This window comes from Lipotes vexillifer, unplaced genomic scaffold (assembly GCF_000442215.2).
Source record: "Lipotes vexillifer unplaced genomic scaffold, Lipotes_vexillifer_v1.1 scaffold477, whole genome shotgun sequence".
Lineage (NCBI taxonomy): Eukaryota > Metazoa > Chordata > Mammalia > Artiodactyla > Lipotidae > Lipotes > Lipotes vexillifer.
Genome location: NW_006770652.1, coordinates 1,590,370 through 1,616,991, shown reverse-complemented (window position 1 = coordinate 1,616,991; position 26,622 = coordinate 1,590,370). Strand labels below are relative to the sequence as shown.

Below are 26,622 nucleotides of genomic sequence, written 5' to 3'. Positions count from 1 at the left end.
GACAAAGAGGGAGGAGATATGGGAACATATGTATATGTATAACTGAGTCACTCTGTTATAAAGCAGAAACTAACACACCATTGTAAAACAATTGTACCCCAATAAAGATGTTAAAAAAAACTAACTAAATAAATAAAATATTAAAAAAAAAGCAAAATTACATTATCTATGTTCACATATTAATAAGATTTTAGTTTGTCAAATTTTATTTGGAAAATAAATGAGTATCTTGAGTCTATGTAACTTTTTTTTTTTTTTTAACATCTTTATTGGGGTATAATTGCTTTACAATGGTGTGTTAGTTTCTGCTTTATAACAGAGTGAGTCAGTTATACATATATATATGTTCCCATATCTCTTCCCTCTTTGTCTCCCTCCCTCCCACCCTCCCTATCCCACCCCTCCAGACAGCCACAAAGAACCGAGCCGGTTTCCCTGTGCCATGCGGCTGCTTCCCACTGGCTATCTACCTTACGTTTGTTAGTATATATATGTCCATGTCTCTCTCTCGCCCTAACACACCTCACCCTTCCCCCTCCCCATATCCTCAAGTCTGTTCTCCAGTAGGTCTCTGTCTTTATTCCTGTTTTACCCCTAGGTTCTTCATAACATTTTTTTTTTCTTAAATTCCATATATATGTGTTAGCATACGGTATTTGTCCTTCTCTTTCTGACTTACTTCACTCTGTATGACAGACTCTAGATCTATCCACCTCATTACAAATAGCTCAATTTCGTTTCTTTTTATGGCTGAGTAATATTCCATTGTATATATGTGCCACATCTTCTTTATCCATTCATCCGACGACGGGCACTTAGGTTGTTTCCATCTCCGGGCTATTGTAAATAGAGCTGCAATGAACATTTTGGTACATGACTCTTTCTGAATTCTGGTTTCCTCAGGGTATATACCTAGTAGTGGGATTGCTGGGTCATATGGTAGTTCTATTTGTAGTTTTTTAAGGAACCTCCATACTGTTCTCCATAGTGGCTGAACCAATTCACATTCCCACCAGCAGTGCAAGAGTGTTCCCTTTTCTCCACACCCTCTCCAGCATTTATTGTTTCTAGATTTTTTGATGATGGCCATTCTGACTGGTGTGAGATGATATCTCATTGTAGTTTTGATTTGCATTTCTCTAATGATTAATGATGTTGAGCATTCTTTCATGTGTTTGTTGGCAGTCTGTATATCTTCTTTGGAGAAATGTCTATTTAGGTCTTCTGCCCATTTTTGGATTGGGTTGTTTATTTTTTTGTTATTGAGCTGCATGAGCTGCCTGTAAATTTTAGAGATTAATCCTTTGTCAGTTGATTCATTTGCAAATATTTTCTCCCATTCTGAGGGCTGTCTTTTGGTCTTGTTTATGGTTTCCTTTGCTGTGCAAAAGCTTTGAAGTTTCATTAGGTCCCATTTGTTTATTTTTGTTTTTATCTCCATTACTCTAGGAGATGGGTCAAGAAGGATCTTGCTGTGATTTATGTCATAGAGTGTTCTGCCTATGTTTTCCTCTAAGAGTTTGATAGTTTCTGGCCTTACATTTAGGTCTTTAATCCATTTTGAGCTTATTTTTGTGTATGGTGTTAGGGAGTGATCTAATCTCATACTTTTACATGTACCTATCCAATTTTCCCAGCACCACTTATTGAAGAGGCTGTCCTTTCTCCACTGTATATTCCTGCCACCTTTATCAAAGATAAGGTGACCATATGTGCATGGGTTTATCTCTGGGCTTTCTATCCTATTCCATTGATCTATCTTTCTGTTTTTGTGCCAGTACCATACTGTCTTGATTACTGTAGCTTTGTAGTATAGTCTGAAGTCAGGCAGCCTGATTCCTCCAGCTCCAGAGTCTATGTAACTTTATATCATTCCTTTTTAAATTTCTATTTTATTCTTTAATAATTTTAAAGTGTATCTCTGCTATGTTTCATAAATTGTTTATCAGACCATTTTAAGAGATATTTCATTTCTATTAATTTATAAACTGAATAACAAATATTTTATTAGTGCTAAAGCATATGAAAATTAAAAAAATAAAAAAAATTTTTTAAAAAAAGTAGAAAACCTGAATAGTCCTATAATTATTTAAGAAATTATATCAGTGGTTAAAATTTTTCCCAGAAAGAAAATTCTAGGTCTGTAGGTCTTTGTTAGCTAGTTCTTCATTCAAAGATAAATTATTTCACTTTTTTTTTTTGCGGTACGCGGGCCTCTCATTGTTGTGGCCTCTCCCATTGTGGAGCACAGGCTCCGGACGTGCAGGCTCAGCAGCCATGGCTCACAGGCCCAGCCGCTCCGCGGCATGTGGAATCTTCCCGGGCTGGGACACGAACCCATGTCCCCTGCATCGGCAGGCGGACTCTCAACCACTGCGCCACCAGGGAAGCCCTATTTCACTTTTATACAAATCCTTCTAGAGCATGAAAAAAGAGGAAACATTTCTAATTAATTTTGAGTTACCTGGGTAGCCTGGGAATAGCATGAGAAAGGAAAATTGAAGCCCATTCATGAACATAAATACAAAATGTCTGAACAAAATGTTAGCAAGCTCACTTGGAAGTATATAGAATAATAATAAATCATGACCCAATTCAGCTTATTCCAGGGGGGCAGAATTGGTTTAATGTAAGAAATTAAATGAATACAATTAGTTGGAGTTAAAAATTCAGTTACTATGCCTTACCATTTAATAGCTTAAAGGGCACCTCTTTAGCCTGATAGAAGTATCTATATTTTAAATAAACAAAAAACTGCCAGAGAAGGAAAATACTGAAATTAACAAATATTGACTAGGATAATGATTATGAGAGTGTAAATTGGAATAATTACTTTAGAAAACTCAGCTTCAACAACATTGAAAATGCGCATACCCACCAGTTTTACTTCTAGGTATACATTGTAGAGAAATTCTTGTGTGGACATCAGGATACATCTCTCAAAGGTTTATAGCAGCATTATTCATGATAGTAAACTAGAAACCATCCAATGTTAATCAGTAGAAGAATGGATAAATAAATTAATGAGTTACTATTCAGCAGTGAAAATATACAGCTACTGCTATATCCCCCCCTTGGGTGAATCTTACAAACCATAATTTGTATCTAAAGAAGTAAATCACACAAAAGGACAAATATTGTATTATCCTACCTATAGGAAATATCTAGAGTAGTCAAACTCATAAAGACAAAAAGTAGGATGGTGATTGATAGGTGCTGGGTTGGGGGCAGAAGGGTAATTAATGTGTAATGGATACAGGGTTTCGGTTTGGGATGATGAAAAAGTTCTGGAGTTTGGTGGAGGTTATGGTTGTACAACAATGTGAATATACTTAATGCCATTGACCTGCACACTAAAAAACGCTTAAAATGGTAAATTTTATGTTGTGTATATTTTATGACAATAAGTAAATAAGTAAATTACAGTTGTATCCATAAAGTATAATTGGATTTATGAAGAAATTCAAAGGTAAGAAAACTATTGTTTAGGAATATATACATATGTAATAAAACTTTAAAGAAAAACAAGAAGGACATTACAAATATCAGTGATTATCTCTAGGAGTAATTTTTTTGGTAAGTCAATATAATTTTTGGCATATGTTGTGGAAAGAATTCAAAGAACTGCACGATACAGCTGTAACAAACCTATTCCCATAGGCTTTGTAATATAAACCAAATTTTTCATTTCTTATAGCTATAAAAATTAAAATAGAATCTGTCTGAATCCTTGTTTCATTCAGCAATAGCTAACATTTATCCTTGGATCGTGAACTGACCAGGAAAATGAAAAAACCCAACAATCTCATCAAAAGGCGCATATCTAGTAAAATTTTACTTTTTATGTTTTAATATTTACCTATCAAAATTTGTAATATAAAATGTTGCTTTGTTCAATTGTCTACCAAAAATGATTATAAAATTAACTCAATCCAGAGCAAAATTTGTACTGCTTAGAAACTTAGAGTCAAGGAAATTAAAAATTTCATACATATATTTATAACATAAATATGATAGGAAGATCAACAAAAGTTGTTCAAGTGTATTACACTAGGATAAGATTCTGTGGGGGAAGTGGAATGGAAATATGAATTCAAAGAGAAAAGGATTAAAATTTTTATTAAAGAAAAGCTTGTTCATATTTTTTTATTTGATATTGGCCGTCAAATCACTGTAGTATGTATCGATGGATCCATTGGATATATTTTAAATAGTGATGGATATATTTAAAGGAGTGATGTAAAAGTTTTCTTTTATCTATTATATACTAGAAAGTACAACATTTGAAGTTATTTAAACTTGTGGTAAAAAGTTTTCAATGTCAACTTAAAAATGTGTGAAGGGGGTACATAGCTTTTCAAAATCCTTTTAGGGACTATATGAACAAATAGTTTTTAAAGTTACTAATCAACTACGTCTGAGGAGGAGAAACCAGAAGTCTAAGAAGGAAGGAAGAAGCAAAATCAGATAGTACCGACCTGAAGGCCTAATGAAGAAAATATTTCAAGATGGAAGAAGAAAACTTCGTCAAATGATGATAACAGATGAGTAAAATGAGGGCCGAAAACTGGCCATTGTCATTGGAAACGTGGCCATCTTAAGGTTCCATGACAAGAGAGGTTTCAATGGAACAATAAAAATGAAAGCCTGATTAGAATGGGGCATGCAGAAAATGGCGACGTGAAAGCAGTGGGCAACTCCTTTTAGGCAGTCTAATATAAAGGGTAACAGCATTGGAGCAAAAGAGGAAGACGGATGTGAAATCCAGGGAGGGAGAGATCTGTGAATAACAAGAGGTGTTAATTACAGGACCCAAGTCTTATATAGGCAATAAGGGATAGGATCTAGTGTAAAAGTGGTGGATTCAGACTTATATACCAGAAGGTACATCCAGTTCATCCAGTGTAACAGGAAGGGAGACAAAGATAGAGGTAGATTAAAAGATCTGGTGTGTAAAGTAGCGTATTCTTAAAAGTTTCTAGTGATGTAAGAGGTAAAGTCAACAGCTGAGAGTAAGAAAGAGGAGAGGATTTTGGAAGAGTGAAGAGAATGAAATAGCAATAGGAATGCTGTTTGGTGCCTAGAGCCTGTTTAAAATGTGTGCTCACAAATTTGAGCTCATGTAGTTTTCTCTGGCAAGGTCCAGCTGCTCCTATTGCTAGCTCAGAATAAGTGGAGAGTTGGGTTTAACCAGAACTAGGAATTTGCCGGCTGAGCTTCTCAGAGGGAGAGGAAAATAGGGGAGGCAGAGATATATAAGTTAGTGATTATGTGATGAACTGTGAAATCTAACCAGGGTAAGGAAGAAGTGACAGTATGCGGGGGTTAATGAACAGTGAAAAAGTGATAGGCTAATGTATTGGAGACTCCAGTGGAGCATCCTGCAGTAGGTGAGCCAAAAAGAGCAGGTGGTCATCCAAGAGTCTATGTATCCCTAGGATTAACCACTCAATTGATTCCTAAATTTAGATGGTGCACGTCTCTTTCCGTACTCTCCCTTAGGGAAAATGGAAGGGAGGCGGTCATCACCAAGATAGTTCTCAAATCTGTATTCTGTAGCCCTGATCTCTTGGCTACATCTCAGTTCTTCAGTTTCAAAGCCTGCAAGCATTGCCTTGATGCTCCACCAGCACTTCGTACTAATTAAATTTCTCTAAACAGTTTCTCTTTCAAATTTGCATCTTCTGGACTATTCTTCTTTTTTGATTTTTCTGACTCCTTCCTCTCCATGACTCCAGTTTTAATCATTATCAAATAACTTCGCTTATAAAATATTTATTGGATCCATCCCCCATCTGCATTTCCATTGTCATGACTTTATTAATTATTGTTAATAGTAGCCAAAATGTATCATCTTTACAATCGTTTTTGCCCCTAACACCAGGTTTATTTTCCAGATAATAGCCACAGACCTGGAAAACTTTTAGGGGGTTTCCAATTCTTTTAGCGTGATGTCCAATCTCTACAGCATAGGCTCCAACCTTCTTTTCCATTCTCATGTCCATCATTACCTCTTCTTGGGGTTTTCCTAGGGCCTATCCAGTGCGCTCCCAACTCCATATCTTATGCCTGCCTTTCCCCCTTGGAGTATCTTCCTCTCATATCTGAATGTTAAAATCTTTTGGGCACAAACTTTAATACTAGATACTCTATAAAAATTTTACTTGATCCCAGCTGTTGACAACAATTTGGCCTTACTCCAAACTTGCAAAATAACTCTATATCTGTTAGTCATAAAAATATCTTTAATTTTTATAGACATGTAGCAGTGTTAAAGATATTTTTACATATGTTTTATTTTAATCCTTACAAAAATGAAATGAGGTTTTATTTAGCACCACTTTAAAGATGTGAAAACTGAAAATGAGAGAATTAAATTGTATATACTTGTCACTGTCACTCTTGCCTTTGAATAATTTATATGTTAATTTTCCTACTTGTTTCCATACTTTGTCCTCAAGGCACTGAGTCAAGGCTTTGCACTTAATAGGCAGTCTTATTTGAATGAGTAGAAGACTGGATTCATGAAAGTAAAAGTGTTTTTCATAATTGCTAGTTGAGGGATATGTGTTTTTAAGTAATTTGAGTACATGTGAATAACCTTTTTAAAAATTGTGGCCTTTATTAAGTCTGGCAGTAAGAAAAAGAGAATCACCAAAGCCGACCGTTTGAAGCAGCTACAAGAGGAGGAGGAGAAACGACAAAAGGGGGAAGGTATAAAACACACAGTGGTAACTATTGTCACATGCAGGTAATACTGACAATATTTGACAGTATTTCTGTCATCCAGTCAGTACTTTTTAAAAACAGTTTTCAAAATTTTTAATTTTTTGAATTTAATCTGTTTTATAATAGCTATTTACTATTTAAAGGGTACCCAGAAATTTCTGTTAGTACACGCCAATCATTTTCAGATATATCTTGAAGGAGAGTTGGCAGTTAAAATACAGGATGCCCAGTTATATTTGAATTTCAGACAAACAGTGGATAATTTGGGATAATTTGCCTCATGCAATGTTTAGGATATACTTGAACCAAAAAAAAGAGTCCATTGTTTGTCTGAAATTCAAATTCATCTGAGCATCCTATATTTTTATTTGCTAAATATGGCAACCCTATCTTAATTAAATTAAGTATAAGATGTTTATACTTATTGATTAAATTGGCATTGGTACTGATTGTGCAGGAAGAATTCTGAAACTCAAATTAAATATGGGGAATATACACTAGCAAGAAATTAATGAAAATTTGGTCATTTAAAATAATAAAAAGTGACTTTAAAAATCTGAATAGAACTACCATATGACCCAGCAATCCCACTACTGGGCGTATACCCTGAGAAAACCATAATTCAAAAAGGGTCATGTACCACAATGTTCATTGCAGCAGTATTTACAGTAGCCAGGACATGGAAGCAACCTAAGTGTTCATCGATGGATGAACGGATAAAGATGTGGCACATATATACAATGGAATGTTACTCAGCCATAAAAAGAAATGAAATTGAGCTATTTGTAGTGAGGTGGATGGACCTAGAGTCTGTCATACAGAGTGAAGTAAGTCAGAAAGAGAAAACAAATACCATATGCTAACACATGTGTATGGAATCTAAAAAAAAAAAAATGGTTCTGATGAACCAAGGGGCAGGACAGGAATAAAGACACAGACGTAGAGAATGGACTTGAGGACACGGGGAGGGGGAAGGGTAAGCTGGGACGAAGTGAGGGAGTAATATTGACATATATACACTACCAAATGTAAAATAGCTAGTGGGAAGCAGCTGCATAGCAGAGAGATCAGCTCAGTGCTTTGTCGTGAACTAGAGGCGTGGAATAGGGAGGGTGGGAGGGAGACGCAGGAGGGAGGGGATACGGGGATATATGTGTATGTATAAGTGATTCACTTTGTTATAAAGCAGAAACTAACAACACTGTAAAGCAATTATACTCCAATAAAGATGTTTAAAAAAAATCTGAATATTTCAGATGGCTGTAGCTTTTAGCATGAAGAACATTGGTTGATTCAGATTCAGGTTTTAAATGTCTGTTCTTAGTTTCCATGTTGATTTTTTAATGTATAATCATATAAATCTTTTTTAGGTGACTCATAATAATACAGTATCAGGATCTACATCTTGGTGAATGTTTTATTATATTGGGTTAAACTCATATTCTTCAACATATATTTCATATTTTGTTTTTTAATAGTGAAAGCAAGGGAAGATTAAGATAGTTACTTCTGGGCTTCCCTGGTGGCGCAGTGGTTGAGAGTCCGAAAATAACTGGGAACAAATTTTAAAAATAAATGTACAGGGCCTTTGAAATAGTATATTTATCAAAATCCATATGGAAAACTAAGTATTTAGGCTAAAGAAGGCTGTTTTGAAATAGAAGAGTTGTGGAAAGTTTATTATGCTTTCCCCAAAAAAAAAAAAAAAAAAAAAAAGATAGTTACTTCCGATAATGTAGATGTCACAAGATTATGGAAATCTTCTGAAGATTTTACCTCTTAATTACCCATGATAGATTTGTCATTTTTCATTGATTAAAATCATTATTGGATTGCTACAAACTTTTTGGAGAAGAGAAATATCATTGTGAGCCAGAAATTTTGAGTCATGTTACTTTTTTTTTTTTAATTTATTTTAATTTATTTATTTTTGTAGGTCTTCATTGCTGTGCACAGGCTTTCTCTAGTTGCGGAGAGCAGGGGCTACTTTTTGTGGCAGTGTGCAGGCTTTTCATTGCAGTGGCTTCTCTTGTTGCAGAGCACAGGCTCTAGGCACACAGGCTTCAGTAGTTGTGGCACATGGGCTCAGCAGTTGTGGCACGCGGGCTCAGTAGTTGTGCCTTGCGGGCTCTAGAGCGCAGGCTCAGTAGTTGTGGTGCATGGGCTTAGTTACTCCGGGGCATGTGGAATCTTCCTGGACCAGGGCATGAACCCGTGTCCCCTGTATTGGCAGGCGGATTCTTAACCACTGCGCCACCAGGGAAGTCCGAGAGTCATGTTACTTTTTTGAAAGAAATCTAGCAGTTTTATTTCTACCACACAGTAAAGGTTGTGACTTCTATCAAATATTCCACCATTACTACATCTTAAATATTTGAAATAATTTTAAGTGCTTAAAAACAGACTAAAAATTTCTTTTGTTGTTGTTCTTTAGAGGAAGCCCGTGTGAAATACGAAAAAGAAGAAATGGAAAGACTTGAGATACAACGAACTGAGAAAGAAAAATTGCGAAAACTTGAAGCAAAAGTAAATAAACATTAATGCTATTATTACTGAAGACAAACTATGTGGCTATCAGATCTGTTTGGCCATTTAACGTCATTCTCCCCCATAGCTACCAGTAATATTTAGGCCTATATGAACTGGTTTAATTCATTTTATCCTACCATAAAATTATGGTGGGTAAATTATTACCCACATTTCACAGATCAGGAAATTGGTGAATAGAGAGATTAAGCAGCTAATAAATTTCAGAGCCAGGACTTAGACAGAAGTAGTCTTGCTTCAGAGCCCATGCTTGTAACCATTAAGTTATTATTCTCAATCTGTCGTATAGATAATTAAATAGGGACCAAAAAATGTTCAAATTTTACCTCTCCTTTTAAAATTTCACTTCTCTTTTTCACCAGAATATTTCATTATTGGATCAGTAGTTCTGTGATATTTTAATCTCAGGACAAAACCTCATTACTATTAAAAAGTGAAGATCCCCAAGGAGTTTTTGTTTATGTTTATCAATATTTACTATATTAGAAGTTAAAACAGAAACTTAAAAACACCTATTATATTAATAGAGATTAAACATTGTTAAACATAAACATGAATAAAAAGTAAATGTATTAACATATTTAAAAAACAATTACAGTATATATATTTATTGAAGTATAATTGACATTTAAAATTATATTGGTTTTAGGTGTACAAAATAATGATTCGATAGTTGTATATATTGTGAAATGATCCCACAATAAGTCTAGTTAACATCCATCACCACACTTATATATATATTTTTTTAATTAGGGAAATAAGTGGCATTGTTTATATTTTTATCTCTGACTTAACAGAAGACAACTGGATCTCATACCTACTTCATCATTCCATCTGTTACAATGTGTTGTTTTGACTGAAGTATGTGAAGAAAATCTGGCCTCACACAGATAGGTAGTTGGAAAAAGGACGAATGTTGTAACAGCCTTTCAGATAATTGTGGATATTCTTCTTTGATACTATACTGAAACTAGATAGGTGGTAGCACCTTAATGTGGAATCTGAAACCAAATCAACGAACTTTACATACTCTATTATACTAAAACCTTGATCTGTTCTTACACTTTGAGTAGATCTTGTATCCATGCATGATTTTGCAATATCATGCATTGATTGCTTGGAAAAAATTGGTTCACTGAATTATTTGCTTCCAAATGTTGGCACATTTTTATCATTCATTATCCAAAAACAAAAAAATCACATACATTAGTATCATCTCCAGTCAAATCAGAAAAGCTTTTAAGGATTGGGAAACTGTCAGGCTCCCTAGTGGTGGATATAGGTTTTCTAAAATTCAAATTTTTATTTGAAAGGTTGAATTTTATCACTGGCAACAAATACTTTGGGTTGTTTCCTGAAAGAGACATGCTCAATTCATTCATTTTGACAGAATGTCTGCCAGAATACTCAAATAGTTGCATAAACGTTTATTTCTGAAGATAGCATTGTCGTTCGTTATGTAGCAGAAGTGCTCTATGCATACTTCCCATTTTATCACACGGAATATTAAAAAGACATATACTTAAGGTTTGACATCTAATAAAATTAATAAATTTCACTTCTTCATCAGATCATTCTCATGTGAAACTGACTGCTATCACCCCTCTCCCCCGAAGAATATGACCACTAGTGTAGCTTATGCCTTGATTTGAGCTAAGGCGCCCGCAGTTTTACACCATCTTGCAAATGTGTACACTGCAAAAGAAGCAAATAAAGTCTTAGTATTATTATTAAAATAGATTTGACCTCACAGATCCTGAAAAAGTTTGGGGGACCCACCAGGAGTCTGCAGATCACACTTCGCACACCGCTGTTCCAGATGAAAACTTTTGGAAATATCAGTTACATTTAAACTGATTGTAGTATTCATCTTGAAATTAAATACTTGTCAAGTAAATTTTAGGTGCTACTTATGAAACACAAAGCTGAAATTAAGATATCAAAGTATCTATCCCCACGAAACAGGATCTAGAAAGAAGAAATGAAGAGCTTGAAGAACTTTATTTATTAGAGGCATGTTTTCCTGAAGCAGAGAAATTGAAACGAGACAGTAGATTGCTTTCTAAGGTAAGACTGATTTTATTTATTTAGCTAATACTTTTGTACCACAAGAGGGAGTTATAATCCAATATCTGTTTAAATAACAAGAAACTTTAAATTTGTCTATAAAAAAATCTCTAATCTGACAAATCTCTCTCATATTGCTTGTAGCAAAGTAAATTCATATAGCTCTGAAGAAATCTATTTGTCAGTTATAAGATCCTTGAAATTTTTGTATCCTTTTACTCTGATTTAATTTGGGGGAATCTATACTGAGGAAATTATCCTAAATTAAAATATAAAAAGTTTGAGCCTAAGGCAATCTAGTGTTGCTCAAAACAGCCTAACTTTGGAAACAATGTAGATAATTATCAGGATAAAAAAGAAAAACTGTAATAATATGGCAAAAGATTATAGTATAATTTAAAGCAAAAAAATTGTAAGTACAATATGATTACAAATGTAGAATTTGCATAGACTACAAAATGAATGGAAGGACTAATACTAAAATGACGGTGGCAGTTAACAATTAGTAGTCATTTGAGAAGTAGAAATTAGCTCAAGTGTTGGCTTTTGTACATACAGGAGCTATAGGATTAGAGAGGAAAGCAAAACTAAATCAACTCATGAATACTTTTTTAAAAATAAAAATATGACAATAAATAGAATTTCTATTTATTTGAAATATTGAGGCTTTTAAATTATTTTGATGAAGAGGAATTTGGTTATTTTAGAGATATCTCAAGTAACTAAAGTCATAATATGCTTTTTGCCTAATATGGAAAACAAGGTTATAAGCTTCAAAAAAGAATTAATTTAATCTTTGGTTGAATTTTCATCAGTGTGAACCTTCAAACATTTTTATTCCACAGTGGAAACACTACATTCAATGTGATGGGAGTCCTGATCCTTCAATATCCCAAGAAATTAATACTTTTATTAGCTTGTGGAAAGAGGAAACCAATGAGACTTTTGAGGCAGTGGCCGTGAAGAGTAAACTAGTGCTAAAGGTAAGTATTTAAGTATTATTCTGTAATTTTAAATTATGTAAATTACAATTGTCTGATATTGACTCTAAAAATAGAAATAAATTAAATAAAGTATTTTTCAGTTAATAACACTACTACTTCCTTGGCTGTGGAGAAACATTATTTGCTCATCTTTTTGTTTTCTTTTTTATTTTTGCCACTCCTAAAAACCTCTTGCCACCTTAGGTAAGATCAGCCTAACATAAATTTGAAATAGTAACTGTATGTATATCTGATTCAAGAAAATATCAAGTTGCATCCATTTACGTAGATAACTCGAGTGCAAAAAAGTATGATTTTATCCTCAGCCAGAATTGTGCACTATTCAGTGATTCACTACACATGTTTTTTTTAATGTTAACTATGAGCCAGGCACCTCTTTTAAGCACTGGAAGTACAAAGATGAATAGGAATATCCTACCTTCTGTTTCTGCAAATAGAATGGATAGGCTAACCTGAGGAGCTACCACATTACAAATGCACTTAAAAATGCTAGGGAAAAAAATTTAACGACATTTAAATCCATTGCCTAGCTCAAAAGAAGGCAGAGGAGAATCTTGGAGGCCATAAAACAATTCAGAAAAGTGGGCAAGTCTCAAAGTCAGTGGCCTCCCAGAGAGTGTCTATTTGTTAACCCCTGGTGGCTTAGCACTGGTTTAAAGGGAAATCAGGAGGCAAAGCCTAGGGTACAAGGAAGGTAGCAAGTTGGATCAGAGACGCTTTTATGGCTAGGAGCCTCAAAAAGGTAATGTGGATAAATAGGGGAAAACCTGCTTTGCAAAGGGGGATGATAAGAGCTTGATTGGCTCACGTTTAGCCTAATGAAGGGAAAACAAAAATGTCTCTACTGAGAATTCTTAATAGTGAGTGAGTCAGGAGTTAGAGTGAAGAATTTATCAGAATACAGCGCAGAGAGATAAAGAGATGAAAAATATCAAAGAGTAGTTAACAGGCATGTATGATGGAGCAAAAAGGACTAAATGTATATTGACAAGGAGTACCAGAAGGAGGCAGAGAGACATAGAAGGAGGGAGAGACAATATTCAAAGAGATAGTGGCTGACCATTTTCCAGAATCCTCAGAAACCCAACAAATCCCAAGTTAGGATACAAAGAAAGGAATCCACACTTAGACACACCTGCATAATATTAGAAACTAGAAGGAATTCACTCCTCTTGGTCCTTTTATCCTCTAATGCTTTTTGTTTCCATTTCTGCCATGTTGTGCTTCTTGTCACTGTGGTTTACTTCTTCTCCATGTTGCTATAAAATGGAATAACTCCAGACTCTTAAGGTCATAACTTGCTCGCCTAATTTAATCTGGAAAACAAGCTTATGAGATTCATTTTACATATGAAGAAACTGGTTGTGACTTGCTTATGGTCCCCTATGAGACCTTAGATGGGCATTACTCTGACTTTCCAAAGACTCCAAAGAGCCTCCCATGAAGTGTTTGGATGCTAATGGATTCATCGTACAGTATACTTGCCATTGCATATTCTCTCCCAGGGAGGCTGCCATAGCGTGATGCTGGTCCAGGAATCTGCTGCTCTTTGAATAGCAGGAAGGCAGCAGGAAATAGTACTAAAGTTCACCAGTGATGAGCTGGATGTGACACCTTCCTGTTATGAATGTGGGATACAGAAGCAGAAGTAATGAATAGTAGGGAAGATGAGAAAAGGATGAGTGAAACAAAACAGGAGATAGATGAGTAGAGTAATCAATAATAATAGGAAACTAAAGCAGGAAGCCACAAGACGAACAGAAAGAATTGGATAGCAGTGATCGCATGGTAAACACCAAGTTCCAAATTATCAAATTTATTTATTTGACAAACTCTTTTATAATATTTACTATGCCAGGCTTTCTCAGCCTGGTTCAGTTTATTCATGTTGTTGCTGAATTCCCCCAATAACCCTGTGAGGTATGCACCGTTATCCCCATTTTACAAACAAAGAAGGCAAGGCACAGAGATGTTAAATAACTTGTCCCAAATCACACCACTGGTAAGAGGTGGCAAGGATGGAAGCCCAGCTTTCTGGCTTGAGCCCATACTACCCAGCTATCTCTCTTAATTTAGAAATTTTCTGTATGTTTTCTATGTCAGTGTTCAAAATTAAATTTTGCTATTTATTAGTTGTTCCTTGATCATGCTGTACCTTAATTTCTCCCAACACTCTAAATATCTCTCCACTTTCTTCCTGCTTGTGTGATTTCTGAGAAGTTGGATATAATTCTTAACTTTGTTCCTCTAAAGGTAAGGTGTTTTTTTCCTTTTAGCTGCTGTCAGGAGTTTTTCTTTATCTTTGATTTTCTGTATTTTGAAAATGGTATGCTTAAATAGGATTTCTTTTTGGCATTTGTCTTGCTTGGTGTTCTCTGAGCCTCCTGGATCTGTGGTTTGGTGTCTGACATTAGTTTGGGGGAAATTCTCAGTCATTATTATTTCAAATATTTCTTCTGTTCCTTTCTTTTTCTTTTCCTTCTGGTATTTCCATAATGTGTGTGCTTCCTTTTTTTTGTAGTTGTCCCGAGGTCCTTGGATATTCTGTTCTGTTTTTTTAAGTCCTTGTTCTCTTTGCTTTTTGGTCTTTTGAGGATTCTATTGATAAATCCTCTTGCTCAGAGATTCCTTCCTCAGCTGTGTCCAGTTAAGGAGTAAGTCTTTCAAAGGCATTCTTCATTTCTGTTGCAGTGTTTACGATCTCTAGCATTTCTTTTTGGTTCTTTCTTAGGATTTCCATCTCTCTGCTTTACATCGCCCATCTATTCTTGCATGCTGAATACTTTATCCATTAGAGCCCTTAGCCTATTAAAAACAGGTGTTTTAAATTCCTGGTTTGATCATTATAATATCCTGCCATGTCTGGTTCTGATGTTTGCTCTGTCTCTTCAAATTGTGGTTTTTACCTTTTGGTATGCCTTGTAATTTTTTCTTGATAGCCAGACATGATGTACTGGGTAAAAAGAACTGCTGTAAATAAGCCTTTAGTAATGTGGTGGTGAGGCAGGTTGTGGGAGGGGAAGAGTTCTGTAGTCTTGTGATTAGGTCTGTCTTTAAGTAAGCCTATGCCTCTGGATGGTGAACTTCACAAGCGTTTTTAATTTTTCTTATCCCCTCTTAGGTGAGAGGGAATGCTAGAGCCAGCTGCAGTTGGGTATTTCCTTTCCCCCAGGTGAGTTAGGCCCTGATAAAATTCCAGCAGGTTAGGCTCTAGTTAATTAATTTCCCCTGAGATCAAGCCTTGTTAAGAACAGAGTGCTCTGTCATATTTCAAAATGCTTCCTTTCCCCCTCCTCCTGCCAGAATCGGGGGGGAATTTATTTCCCCCATATTTATTGTGGGGACGTGGTTGAGCTCCTGCAGGTAAGTCTCACAATACTATGGGCTCTCACCCTCCCATGACTTCATCCTCCGGGAGGATTTTTTTTTTAATTTATTTTTATTTTTATTTATTTTTGGCTGCTTTGGGTCTTTGTTGCTGTGCATGGGCTTTCTCTAGTTGCACCAAGCGGGGCCTACTCGTCGTTGTGGTACGCGGGCTTCTCATAGCGGTGGCTTCTCTTGTTGCAGAGCTCTAGGCACACGGGCTTCAGCAGTTGTGGCACGCGGGCTCAGTAGTTGTGGCATGCGGGCTCAGTAGTTGTGGCACATGGACTTAGTTGCTCTGTGGCATGCGGGATCTTCCCGGACCAGGGCTTGAACCCGTGTCCTGTGCATTGGCAGGCGGATTCTTAACCACTGCACCACCAGGGAAGCCCCCCACCCCGGGAGTTTTTAACTCAGAATTGTCCACCCTGAGTTCTCAGCAATTCATCGTTTACAGTTCGGGTTTACAGACCTGGCACTGGTTCCTGCAGTGGTTTCTGCTCCTGACACTCTGCTCTGATAAACTGACTCCCTGTGTTCACCTGTAGGTCTCTCCAATCTTGGGGACAGGGATTTGCTCTGTGTCCTCCCCTCTTTTATGGATCAAAGAATAGTGGTTGGTTTTTCAGTCTGTTCAGCTTTTGTTAGGATTGAGTGGCATCTTCCAAGCTCCTTACTGGTGGAACCAGGTTGCCTCAGTTTCCTCGTCTATAATATAGGCACAATAAACAGTACCTACCTTATAGAGTTATGATGAGGATGCAATGGATCAAAACATGTAAAGCATTTAGAACAGTTCCTGGCAAATAGTAAGCGTTCAGTAAGTGTTCATGACTCCCCTCTTCCTCTTTCTCCTCACTCTCCTCATCCTCTTCATATTGTTATTGTTTCTATTGTTCCACAGTCTTAAGTAGTGACAAGCTGTGCCTCCTCTATCAGCTCGCTAATGACAGCTCTGTTACACATAGTATAGAATTCTTTTTTTTTTTTTTTTTTTTTTTTTTTTGCGGTACGCGGGCCTCTCAGTGTTGTGGCCTCTCCCGTTGCGGAGCACAGGCTCAGCGGCCATGGCTCACGGGCCCAGCCGCTCCGCGGCACGTGGAATCTTCCCGGACCGGGGCACGAACCCGTGTCCCCTGCATCGGCAGGGGGACTCTCAACCACTGCGCCACCAGGGAAGCCCTAGAATTCTTATAGTGGAGTTTTGGGAGGAAATATTGTATTTTTCCAGGATCTTAAATAATAGAATAAATACAGGAAAATATTTTTATACGTTTTACTGGTGATGTGTTCCTCAATTCAAAAGTGATAAAACATCCCCCATTTCACTTTTTCTTTGTGTGTCAGATTACTTTCATTGTAAATTTTTACTTTATATTTTTACTTATACTTATAGTTAATTGATAAATTGAAGTTAATTTTATTGGAAACTCCATCATATGATTTGCAAGAGAAAAATATAATACAGTACCAAGGATCAATTCTAGAACTGCAAGAGCTCCTTCATCTTAAGTTTAACATAGCCACAGAAATACTTCTCAGAGTAAGTGTGATATTTTGCTTTATATGTTATCATTGACTTTTTTAAGAGTTAAGATTTTATATTATATAATTTTTAAAGCCCAGTGTCCTTTATTTTTTTGAAGATTTAAAAGGTTATGGAAAAGTCAGTAGAACAATTTAAGGCACATGTATTTATCCAGATTTAACAACTGTGAATATTTTATTTTCTGTACACTCTAAATAAATCAGTTGACACAAGATTACAATTAGTGGTAGTCACTCTGTTTTTCCCAAATATCTTAGCATTAATGATAATATTCAAATAATCATAGAGCCATTATTATACCTAAGAAAATTAATAATAATTCCATAATGTATTCCAATATCCAGTCCATATTTATATTTTCCCTAATATTCCATGAATATCTTCCATAGCTGTTTTTGTTTTGTTTTGTTTTTTAAATCAGAAAACAATGTAAGGTCACACCTTGCTTTTGGCTATTTTCTCTCTTGGTTTCTTTTGGTCTAGAACACAATCACCTTTATAGGCTTGGTAGAATATGTTCTAATTATAAAAAGAACTGTAAAGAAGGCTTATTGTTAAGTTTATTCTTGGCAGTAATATTCATATTATAATTTTGCAGCTATTTTATCTATATGGTAAGAAAAAGTCAATAAGGAAATGTATTATAATTATTAGTAATCAAGATTTTTATTCTAACAGAAAAAAGATATATAGAAGAAAAGAAGATTAGAAAAAAATACCGTAATGTTAAATCTGTAATGGAAATGTCAGTATGAAACAGATTTCTTTTTATTCCATAAAAAGGAACCAGGTCTAATTGTGGTAAATGGCTGATTCGAGCTTGGGGCAGGAAAAGTGAAAGATAAGGTTATTATTGAAAGATGAGTTTGAGTTATCTTGTGCTAGAAAACAAGTAAATACTCAAAGACTAATGGAGTTGTAGCCAAAGAGACAGGACTAGCTTAAAGAAGCTCCCACTGATCAAGTTGGGGATAATTTGAATACCAGAAAGAATGATGACTATAATTGATTATAGCAGGCGTCCCCAACCCCCGGGTCGAGGACTGGTACTGGTCCGTGGCCTGTTAAGAACGGGGCCACACAGCAGGAGGTAAGTGGTGCGTGAGCGAGCGAAGCTTCATCTGCCGCTCCCCATTGCTTCCCATCGCTCACATTACCGCCTGAACCATTCCCCCGCACCACCCCAGTCCATGCAGAAATTGTCTTCCACGAAGCCGGTCCCTGGTGCCAACAAGGTTGGGGACCTCTGGATTATAGAACCTTGAATAAAATAAAAATTATTGAGTCTATAGTGATATTCCAAAATGGAAAGGGGAAAGTGGAGTGGCGGGTAGAGAGAACAGTTCTTTACAGAAGAATACTACCTGATGAATGTGGAAGGAATGATCAGTAAAATAATAACCATTTTTCAATCCCCAATGTAATAATTGATAAGGATCATCAATGGCTACCTCAATAAGTAGGCGAAAAGTTTAGGAACACATTCTCATAGTGCCAAAGTATTAGACCACAGATTACTTACTGACTAGGATAAATGTACTTTGCAAGGGGAGTTAGGGGGTAGTCACCACGTTAACTAAGTGATCAAGTCCACATTGTTAACAGTAGGACATCATATGCCTCCTGATAGTATGCAATGTGAGGAACACAACATTACCTATTGTGCCTTCTTGCCGAAAATTGTTCATCCAATCTGATTAAACCTACCGAGACCTAACTTCCGGTGTACAAAAAATAAAGGGAATAGAGGAACAAGTTAAACCATGAGGAAACAGCTAGATAAATTCACAATGTGGAACAGTTCTTCAAGGCAATTATCCTGGGCACTTCAAAAAGTTAATGTCACAGAAAAAAAAAAGTGTGGGAGAACAATCACTTTTATTTTTTTTTTCTTTTCTTTTTTTTTTTCTTTTTTGGCCACACTAGCACAGCTTGCAGGATCTTACTTCCCCCACCAGGGATCGAACCTGTGCCTCATGAAATGGAAGTATAGAGTCCTAACCACTGGACCACCAGGGAATTCCCAGAACAATCACTTAAAAAAAGAAACAAGCAATAAATTCAACTCCCAGTACATTTAAATTTTTACATTATAGGAACCAAATACATATTGACTTATTTTAGCCCTTTGAAAGAGCTAATATCTTAAGCAATAGGCATCAAGCTATGTTAGTCTTCATAAAAGAATTCTTAAGAACATCCTTAAATTGTGTGTATAATGTTGATTATCAAGTCTTGGACTAGTAAAACACAAAACTCATCTGGATATTTTGTTTTCTAAACTTTGTATGTTCAGAAATAGGCTAACTTTTGCAGTAGCATAATCTACATTTTAATAAGGTAAGGATAAAGAAGCATGTATATAGTTAAAATGAAAAGTCACAATAATGTTAAAATTGAAAAGGGTAACCCAAGAGTAATCCACAAGTGCTACCTGGGAATACAGAAGCAACTTCAATCCTTAGACACTGTAAGAGAAACTGAGTAGAAAACGGGGAGCACATTTAATTGAGTAAATATGTTTTTATTGTTTAGAGAATTTTTTTAAACAATTCTTTGTTATTTTGATTGAACCTTATTTTTACCCAAATTACTCTTTTATTTTTATTTTTTTTCAAGGTTTCTTTTTTAATTATTATTTACTTTTCGGCTGTGTTGGGTCTTTGTTGCTGTGCGTGGACTTTCTCTAGTTGCGGCGAGCGGGGGCTACTCTTTGTTGCAGTGCGCCGGGCTTCTCATTGCGGTGGCTCCTCTTGTTGAGGAGCACTGGCTCTAGGCGCACGGGCTTCAGTAGTTGTGGCTCGCGAGCTGTAGAATGCAAGCTCAGTAGTTGTGGCGCACAGGCTTAGTTGCTCTTCGGCATGTGGGACCTTCCCAGAACAGGGATCAAACCCGTGTCCCCTGCACTGGCAGGTGAATTCTTAACCACTGCACCACCAGAGAAGTCCCCAAATTACTCTTTTAATATTGAAGGGGATCCAACACCTAAGTGATGAAATAACTTATCTAAATTGCATAATTTTTGAGGCCTCTAATCTTAATAATGTTTTCTTTTTCTCTTACAGCAAGCTAGTACTTTAGCAGATCTGGACAGTGGAAACATGGAAAAAGTCATTCGAGATGAAAATGTTACTTTATATGTATGGGCAAACCTCAAGAAGAATCCAAGGTATTCCCATGGGTGATACTGTAGGTCTGAAGACATTACAGTCACATGACCAAGCAGATGCCTGTTGCATTACAGCATGGCATACTTATAAAAACCCATGTTAGAAAGTCAGCCACCTGGGGTTTGACTCAGAGACCTGCCATTTATCTTAGGCAAGTTATTTAGCCTTGTTATGCCTCAGTATATCAACAGTAAAATGATGATTATATCACTTAATAGGATTGGGCTGAGGATTAAATGTTAACACATGTAAAGGTCATACATAGTGTGGTGTCTAGCACAAATATACACTGACTAAATATCAGGGTCTTCCTCTTCTTTTCACCCACTTAACCTCCCTCCCCACCAAAAAGTAGAAGTGGTAGGTGCTTTCTACATGGCAATCTGAAACTTTTTAAAAAATTATCTTTTGTGAACTGTTAATACTTTCAAAGAAGAATACTTTTCATATTTATTATTTTTTAGATAATTTAAGTGATGTTTCCCTGATTATTTTCAACAAAGTAATATCACTCTGAGGAATGATAGAGATAATGATCAATTCACGATCACTTGGTTGCTGCTTTATCTCAAACATTTCAAAATAATTGAGTTAGTATGGCAGCAAGTTTTAGGAAAAAGTGATCTGAATAAAAGTGAGGAGGCCTAGGTTGTGGTCCCAACTCTGAAAAGACTAGTCCTATGACAGTGGAAAGTATTGGATTTTATTTCTGATATTTAGTAAAAGTAAGGAACAAAGTATTTTCCAAGTTACATTTGCTACAAAATACTCTGGTTTAAATCAGAGTCAATATATTAATATAACCTTTTTCATTGTAAAATATGTTATATCCAGAAGGATGAAGGAAATTTATCTGTATAATTTTAAAAGAAGAAAAGTAAAATGAATATCCCTGTATTAACTCCCCAGGCTTAAGAAGAGAATTAGATGGTATCTTTTACTAAGATAAGGAATAGTGCAAGCAGAACAAGTTTTGTTTTACTTTGATGGTGATGGTGAGAGAGCAGGGCGTGGTCAGTATGATGAGCTCAGTGTCGGACTTGTTGAGTTTGAAGTACCTATGACACATCAAAGTGTAACTGTCTGAAAGCATTGAGAGAAATCTGAGTTGGAGACATATTTTGCAGAGTCATACAGATTGATAGTTCTTAACTTTTGGGGAGTCGTAGACTCTTATGAACTTTATTACATATGCTCACACGTATGTAAGGGCATTTTTGGACCTTTTAAAGTTCATTCAGGGATGCTTCTTCCCCTAGGAAACACAGAACTCAAGTTAAACACTCCTGATAATATAAATAATAATTGAAGTCATAGAAATAATAATATCCAGAGAGAGTATGTAGAGGGAGAAGAAAGAAGGGCTTGGGATGGAGAGTCAAGTAACATCAACGTTTAAGGGATGCTTAGGAAGGAGACCATACAAAGGAAACAGAGAAGGAGCTGCCAGAGATGGAGGAGAAGAGTATAGAGTCGTGGATCCCAAGAGAGAGTTTTGAGAAGGTAACATCAGCAACTGGATCCAAATGCTGCAAAGAAAGCAAGTATGGGTCAGGACTCAAAACTGTGGCGAAATTAAAGTGGAGAGAAATACTGCTTAGGTATAAGCTTACAACAGACATAGAATTTTCTAGACCCTCATCCTTTTTGTTAAATTAATTAACAGGTACAGAAGTATCAGATTCTCTGAGACACAAATTGGATTTGAAATTCCAAGGATATTAGCAACATCTGACATTGCTCTACGACTCCTACATACTCACTATGATCATGTCACGCCATTAGGCCCTGTTGCAACAGCATCACAAGAACACACTTCCACGGCAACTTACTTTGGCAAAGACGAAGTTAAGAGTGTAGAAGCAGCAGTCAGCAAAGATCTCCAAGAAGAGTATAAAGAACAAGAAAATGAGTCTAACTCTGTTCATGAGGAAGAAACAAAAGTTGACGAACAAGGCGGTATTGAAGGACAAACGGTAGGACACTTATTTTTTTTAGATAAGAATTTAATTGCATTTTCTTTCAATTTTAATTTTTTTGGCTGTGCCATGCAGCATGTGGGATCTTAGTTCCCCAACCAGAGATCGAACCTGTGTCCCCTGCAGTGGAAGCGTGGAGTCCAAACCACTGGACTGCCAGGGAATTCCCTAAGACACTTTAAATGTACATTTTTTTCTTCATGTAACAGGTGTTATAGATTCCCTTGATGCATTCTCAATATTTTTTCCTAAACAACTAGAAACTGAAAGCTACTTTCTTGCCAATGGCTCAGTTGTGTGTGTGTGTGTGTGTGTGTGTGTGTGTGTGTGTTTTTCTTGCCTTCTATTCATAATCACTATTCATAGTTGAGCCTGTTGCTTCCACAACCTAAAGTTGAGGACAGGAATTGCTAATTTTTATTTTAAGTTCACTCCTGAAAAGCTTTGAAGCAATTTAATTTGTGCGTATTTATTATATTTCAAACTCACTTAAGGGAACTTGTGATAAATACTTTCACAAACTGAAGGATTATCTTACATTACTCTTACTTCCTCAGCTTTTGGTTTTGTAAGAAAGAATTATGTGAAGTAAAAACTGATATTTTTTAAACTGTTGTACTCTCTTAAAATTTGACATCTTTTTAAAAAAATTGGACATCTTTAGATATAATAATATGTTAGTTGAGCAATTTAATAATCATATTCTGTTAGTTGGTTTCTGTTCTTTTTTTCTTTCTATTTCAAGGATTTTCAAGCTACTTACTTATTAAGGTAGAATAAATTGTCCCTTTAGAATTTAGTAATACTTTCTCAGAACTGAGCAGCTTTTTGTTTGGCCATGGACAATTTGCATTTTAGGAAGGACCAGGTTTTCCTACAAGTACTTAAGATATGAAGTGTATTGGTTTATTGGTTTGTTTTCTTTAAACACAGGTGAGGGTTAAGAATTAAACTGAATACAAATTTGAAATCAGAATAAGGATTATTAGATATTCTAAGAACATATTTAATTGAAAATTTTCATTTGGTTCCACCAGAATCAAAACTTATAATGATTCTACAGCAATATAAAAAATGGATAAGACATGATGGTCAGTACAAAGAACAGTATTTAGAGTATGATTACAATGATGAAAAAATTAAAAAGGCATAAGGAGAGGAGAACCCAGAAACCTGTATATAGCTGATATTTCACAGAGGTGGGAAATAAGTGATTGGTTCTTCTTTAAAAATTTGTCACTTTTAAAGGAATGTTTTTTGAGCAATCTGGTAGCTTTTAGAATGAAAAAATTCATTTTCCCTCTCAGGTAGCATGGTAGCATTACTAGAGTTCAACAATATTTCCAGTTTTCTTCCCTTTCCTGGACAGGAAGGGAAGAATTACGCTGCTCACCCCCTTGAAATTAGGGGTGACCATGTGACTTGCTTTAGCTAGTAAGATGTGAGTGGAAGTGACACACTGATTTCTAAGTGGGGGGAAACAAAGAATGAGTAAATGGGTGCTGGATGTTACATTATTTAAATGTGCAGTAGAAAATAAAATGAAGACCCATAAACTTACAATAAAATTTGGCAGGATTTGTGACTGAAAATTCATGAAAACAAAGAACAAATTAAAAACTATCAAAATTGTTGTATGAAAAGAGTATCTAAAAATGTTTGGTCTTGATCTGATAAAAATATTGAATAACTTCTGCTCCTCAAGTTCCTTGATCATATTTTATGAAAAACCCATCAACAGTTTACCTAAGAATTTGACATTACTAATTTAAAAGTTATGAAACAATAATTAGAAAACATATAATTTGAAATATTACTTGAATTTAGATGGCTAAAGCAATTCTTCCGTATGCATGTATGTCTCAGTTAAAGCAGCCTTATGCAGTAATGACTCATTATAGTTCTGTGTATAAAACTACCAAAAATAGTTTTATATTAAATATATCATCATATGAATTCACTATAATACCAAACAGTGCAGTCATATATTTTTCTCCAGGTCCGTCATCTATTAGAGTAAGAAGTCATTTCCTTTACTCTCAGCTGGTGAGCTCAAAGTTACCAAGCTAAGCTTTCCTCAGTTAAATGACCCTTTCCAACGTATTTAACTATATCTGTTTTTTTTTCTATTATTCTTTAATGTTTTATTGAACCATTTCAATTTATAATGACGACTACAGGTATACCAATGCTAATGTTGATAATGCCATAAAAGTACGTCAAGGAAAAACGTTCTACTGGATGGTAGTGCATATTTTATGGAATACTGAAGCTTTTCTCAAATAAGTAGCCTAGGAAACCCAGAGTAAAGATCAGACAATTAGTAATATAGCAGAAATAGTTTTACCCTATGAAACTTCACCACAGCCTGGGAAGCTTGACTAAGAATTGTGTGAATGGTACATGGAGGAACCTGGCTGGCATAACTTTGTTATCAGGGGATTGAAAAAGAGAAAATTGCCTAGCAGATGAGACTAAACTTAATTGAGTTAGCACCCCTATTTCCAGGAACCAGTCCTCTCACCACACCAAACAGGCATGTGTGTAGATGCTTATGCTTATGGATGTGTGCTCTCCCATTCTTCCAAAACCCCCACGGCATTCTGAAAAGTTAAAATAAGTAATGCTGAAGTAGGGATGATTTCCACAGAAGCAGAAGAATCCCAGAAGCAGAAGTGCCTAAGTGTACCGAGGCAGGTGGGAAAAGCCATCTCCTATGCTGAAAGAGGATTGTTGGGGCAGCGGGGAGACAGTGACAGTAAACTGCAGAGAGTGAAGAATCAATCTCCCACCTCAGAACCACTTGCCCTGCTAAGCTGGGGAGGAAAGGAAAGAGAGCTGATAGAAACAGTTGTCAGCTGGGACTCCACTTGTCACTAATTTTGAACAGAGCACATTTGTAGAGCACATTTTGTAAATGTGAGTAGGCTTCAGGGAGCAAAAATCAGTGGAGGGGCTTCCCTGGCAGCCCAGTGGTTAGGACTCTGCACTCCCACTGCAGGGGCCATGGGTTCCATCCCTGGTTGGGGAATAAGATCCCATATGCCGGAGTAGCAAAAAAAAAAAAAAAAAAAAAAAAAAAAAAAAAAAAAAAAATTGGATTTATAAACAGAGTCAGCAGCTCAAAAGAAGGGGATAAAGATAATTTGGTGGAATTCATGGGGGAAAAAAGTAAAATAAATGGGGAAAGAAGTAGGAGATCCAGTATCTATGTAAAAGAATTTCCAGAACACAAAGGAAAGGATGAGTTTAATATAATGATTGGCACTGCGACAGCTAGCTAAGATGTGAAATAAATTTCCATTCATACTTGCCTCTACAGACTAAAAAAAAGTAACAGATTTTATTTTTTTTAAATATAAAAAAAAAACTAATCAAAACCTCATAAAATAATAAAAGTATTTGAAGAGAATGTAGGGAAGTTATTTTATCATATTTACTAAGAAGGTCCTTCTTACTTATTAGTGCATCAAAACCAAAACCATACAAGAAAAGGTTATGAATTCAAACATTTGTATAGCCAAATAAACCTCACTGTAAACAAGCTTGAAAGACAATGGACTGGGAAAAATATTTAAACATATAAAACAAATGGTTAGTATCCTAATATAAAGAATTCATAGCTGCAGAATTGGCTCCGGGTGCAGCTGACGGGAGCCCCATCTCCTCAGGACCCGCTGGAGCTTTGGCTTCTGGAACACATGGGACTGAGTCCATGATGACGGCTGGGCTTCGGACCAACCTGGGGTCGAGTCCACACTAACGGAAGCCAGGTCTCCTCAGGACCCGCTGGGCTTCAGCTTTGGACATCATGGGGTCCATTTCTCTCTAACAGGAGCCTGGTCTCCTCAGGACCTGCTGGGGCGTGATGCCACTGAGGGAAAAGGCTGCACCGCACAGCATGGGGGACCCTAGTTCCCTGACCAGGGATTGAACCCACACCCCCTGTGGTGGAAGCGTGAGTTCCCAACCACTGCACTGCCAGGGAAGTCCCTGTCCTTTATTATAAAAAGGTTGCCCTCGAGAAGCAAGAAGAACTACAGTCCTTCAGCCTGTGGAACATAAACCACATTCACAGAACGATAGACAAGATGAAAAGGCAGAGGGCTATGTACCAGATAAAGGAACAAGATAAAACCCCAGAAAAACAACTAAATGAAGTGGAGATAGGCAACCTTCCAGAAAAAGAATTCAATAATGATATAGTGAAG

General features: G+C 36.2%; 1 protein-coding gene across 4 annotated transcripts in view; it reads left to right on the top strand.

The window, feature by feature from the left end:
* Nucleotides 1-26,622, top strand: part of DNAI7 (dynein axonemal intermediate chain 7) — an 82,846-nt gene that overhangs the window by 18,290 nt on the left and 37,934 nt on the right. For 3 of the 4 annotated variants that reach the window (XM_007446275.1, XM_007446274.1, XM_007446277.1), the window contains 7 exons: nucleotides 6,630-6,714; nucleotides 9,164-9,255; nucleotides 11,242-11,343; nucleotides 12,189-12,326; nucleotides 17,110-17,256; nucleotides 20,328-20,431; nucleotides 22,099-22,408. In XM_007446275.1, coding sequence (XP_007446337.1) covers nucleotides 6,630-6,714; nucleotides 9,164-9,255; nucleotides 11,242-11,343; nucleotides 12,189-12,326; nucleotides 17,110-17,256; nucleotides 20,328-20,431; nucleotides 22,099-22,408 — 978 coding nt within the window. The remainder of the gene's footprint in view (nucleotides 1-6,629; nucleotides 6,715-9,163; nucleotides 9,256-11,241; nucleotides 11,344-12,188; nucleotides 12,327-17,109; nucleotides 17,257-20,327; nucleotides 20,432-22,098; nucleotides 22,409-26,622) is intronic. The other variant, XM_007446276.1, reaches the window with a different exon arrangement.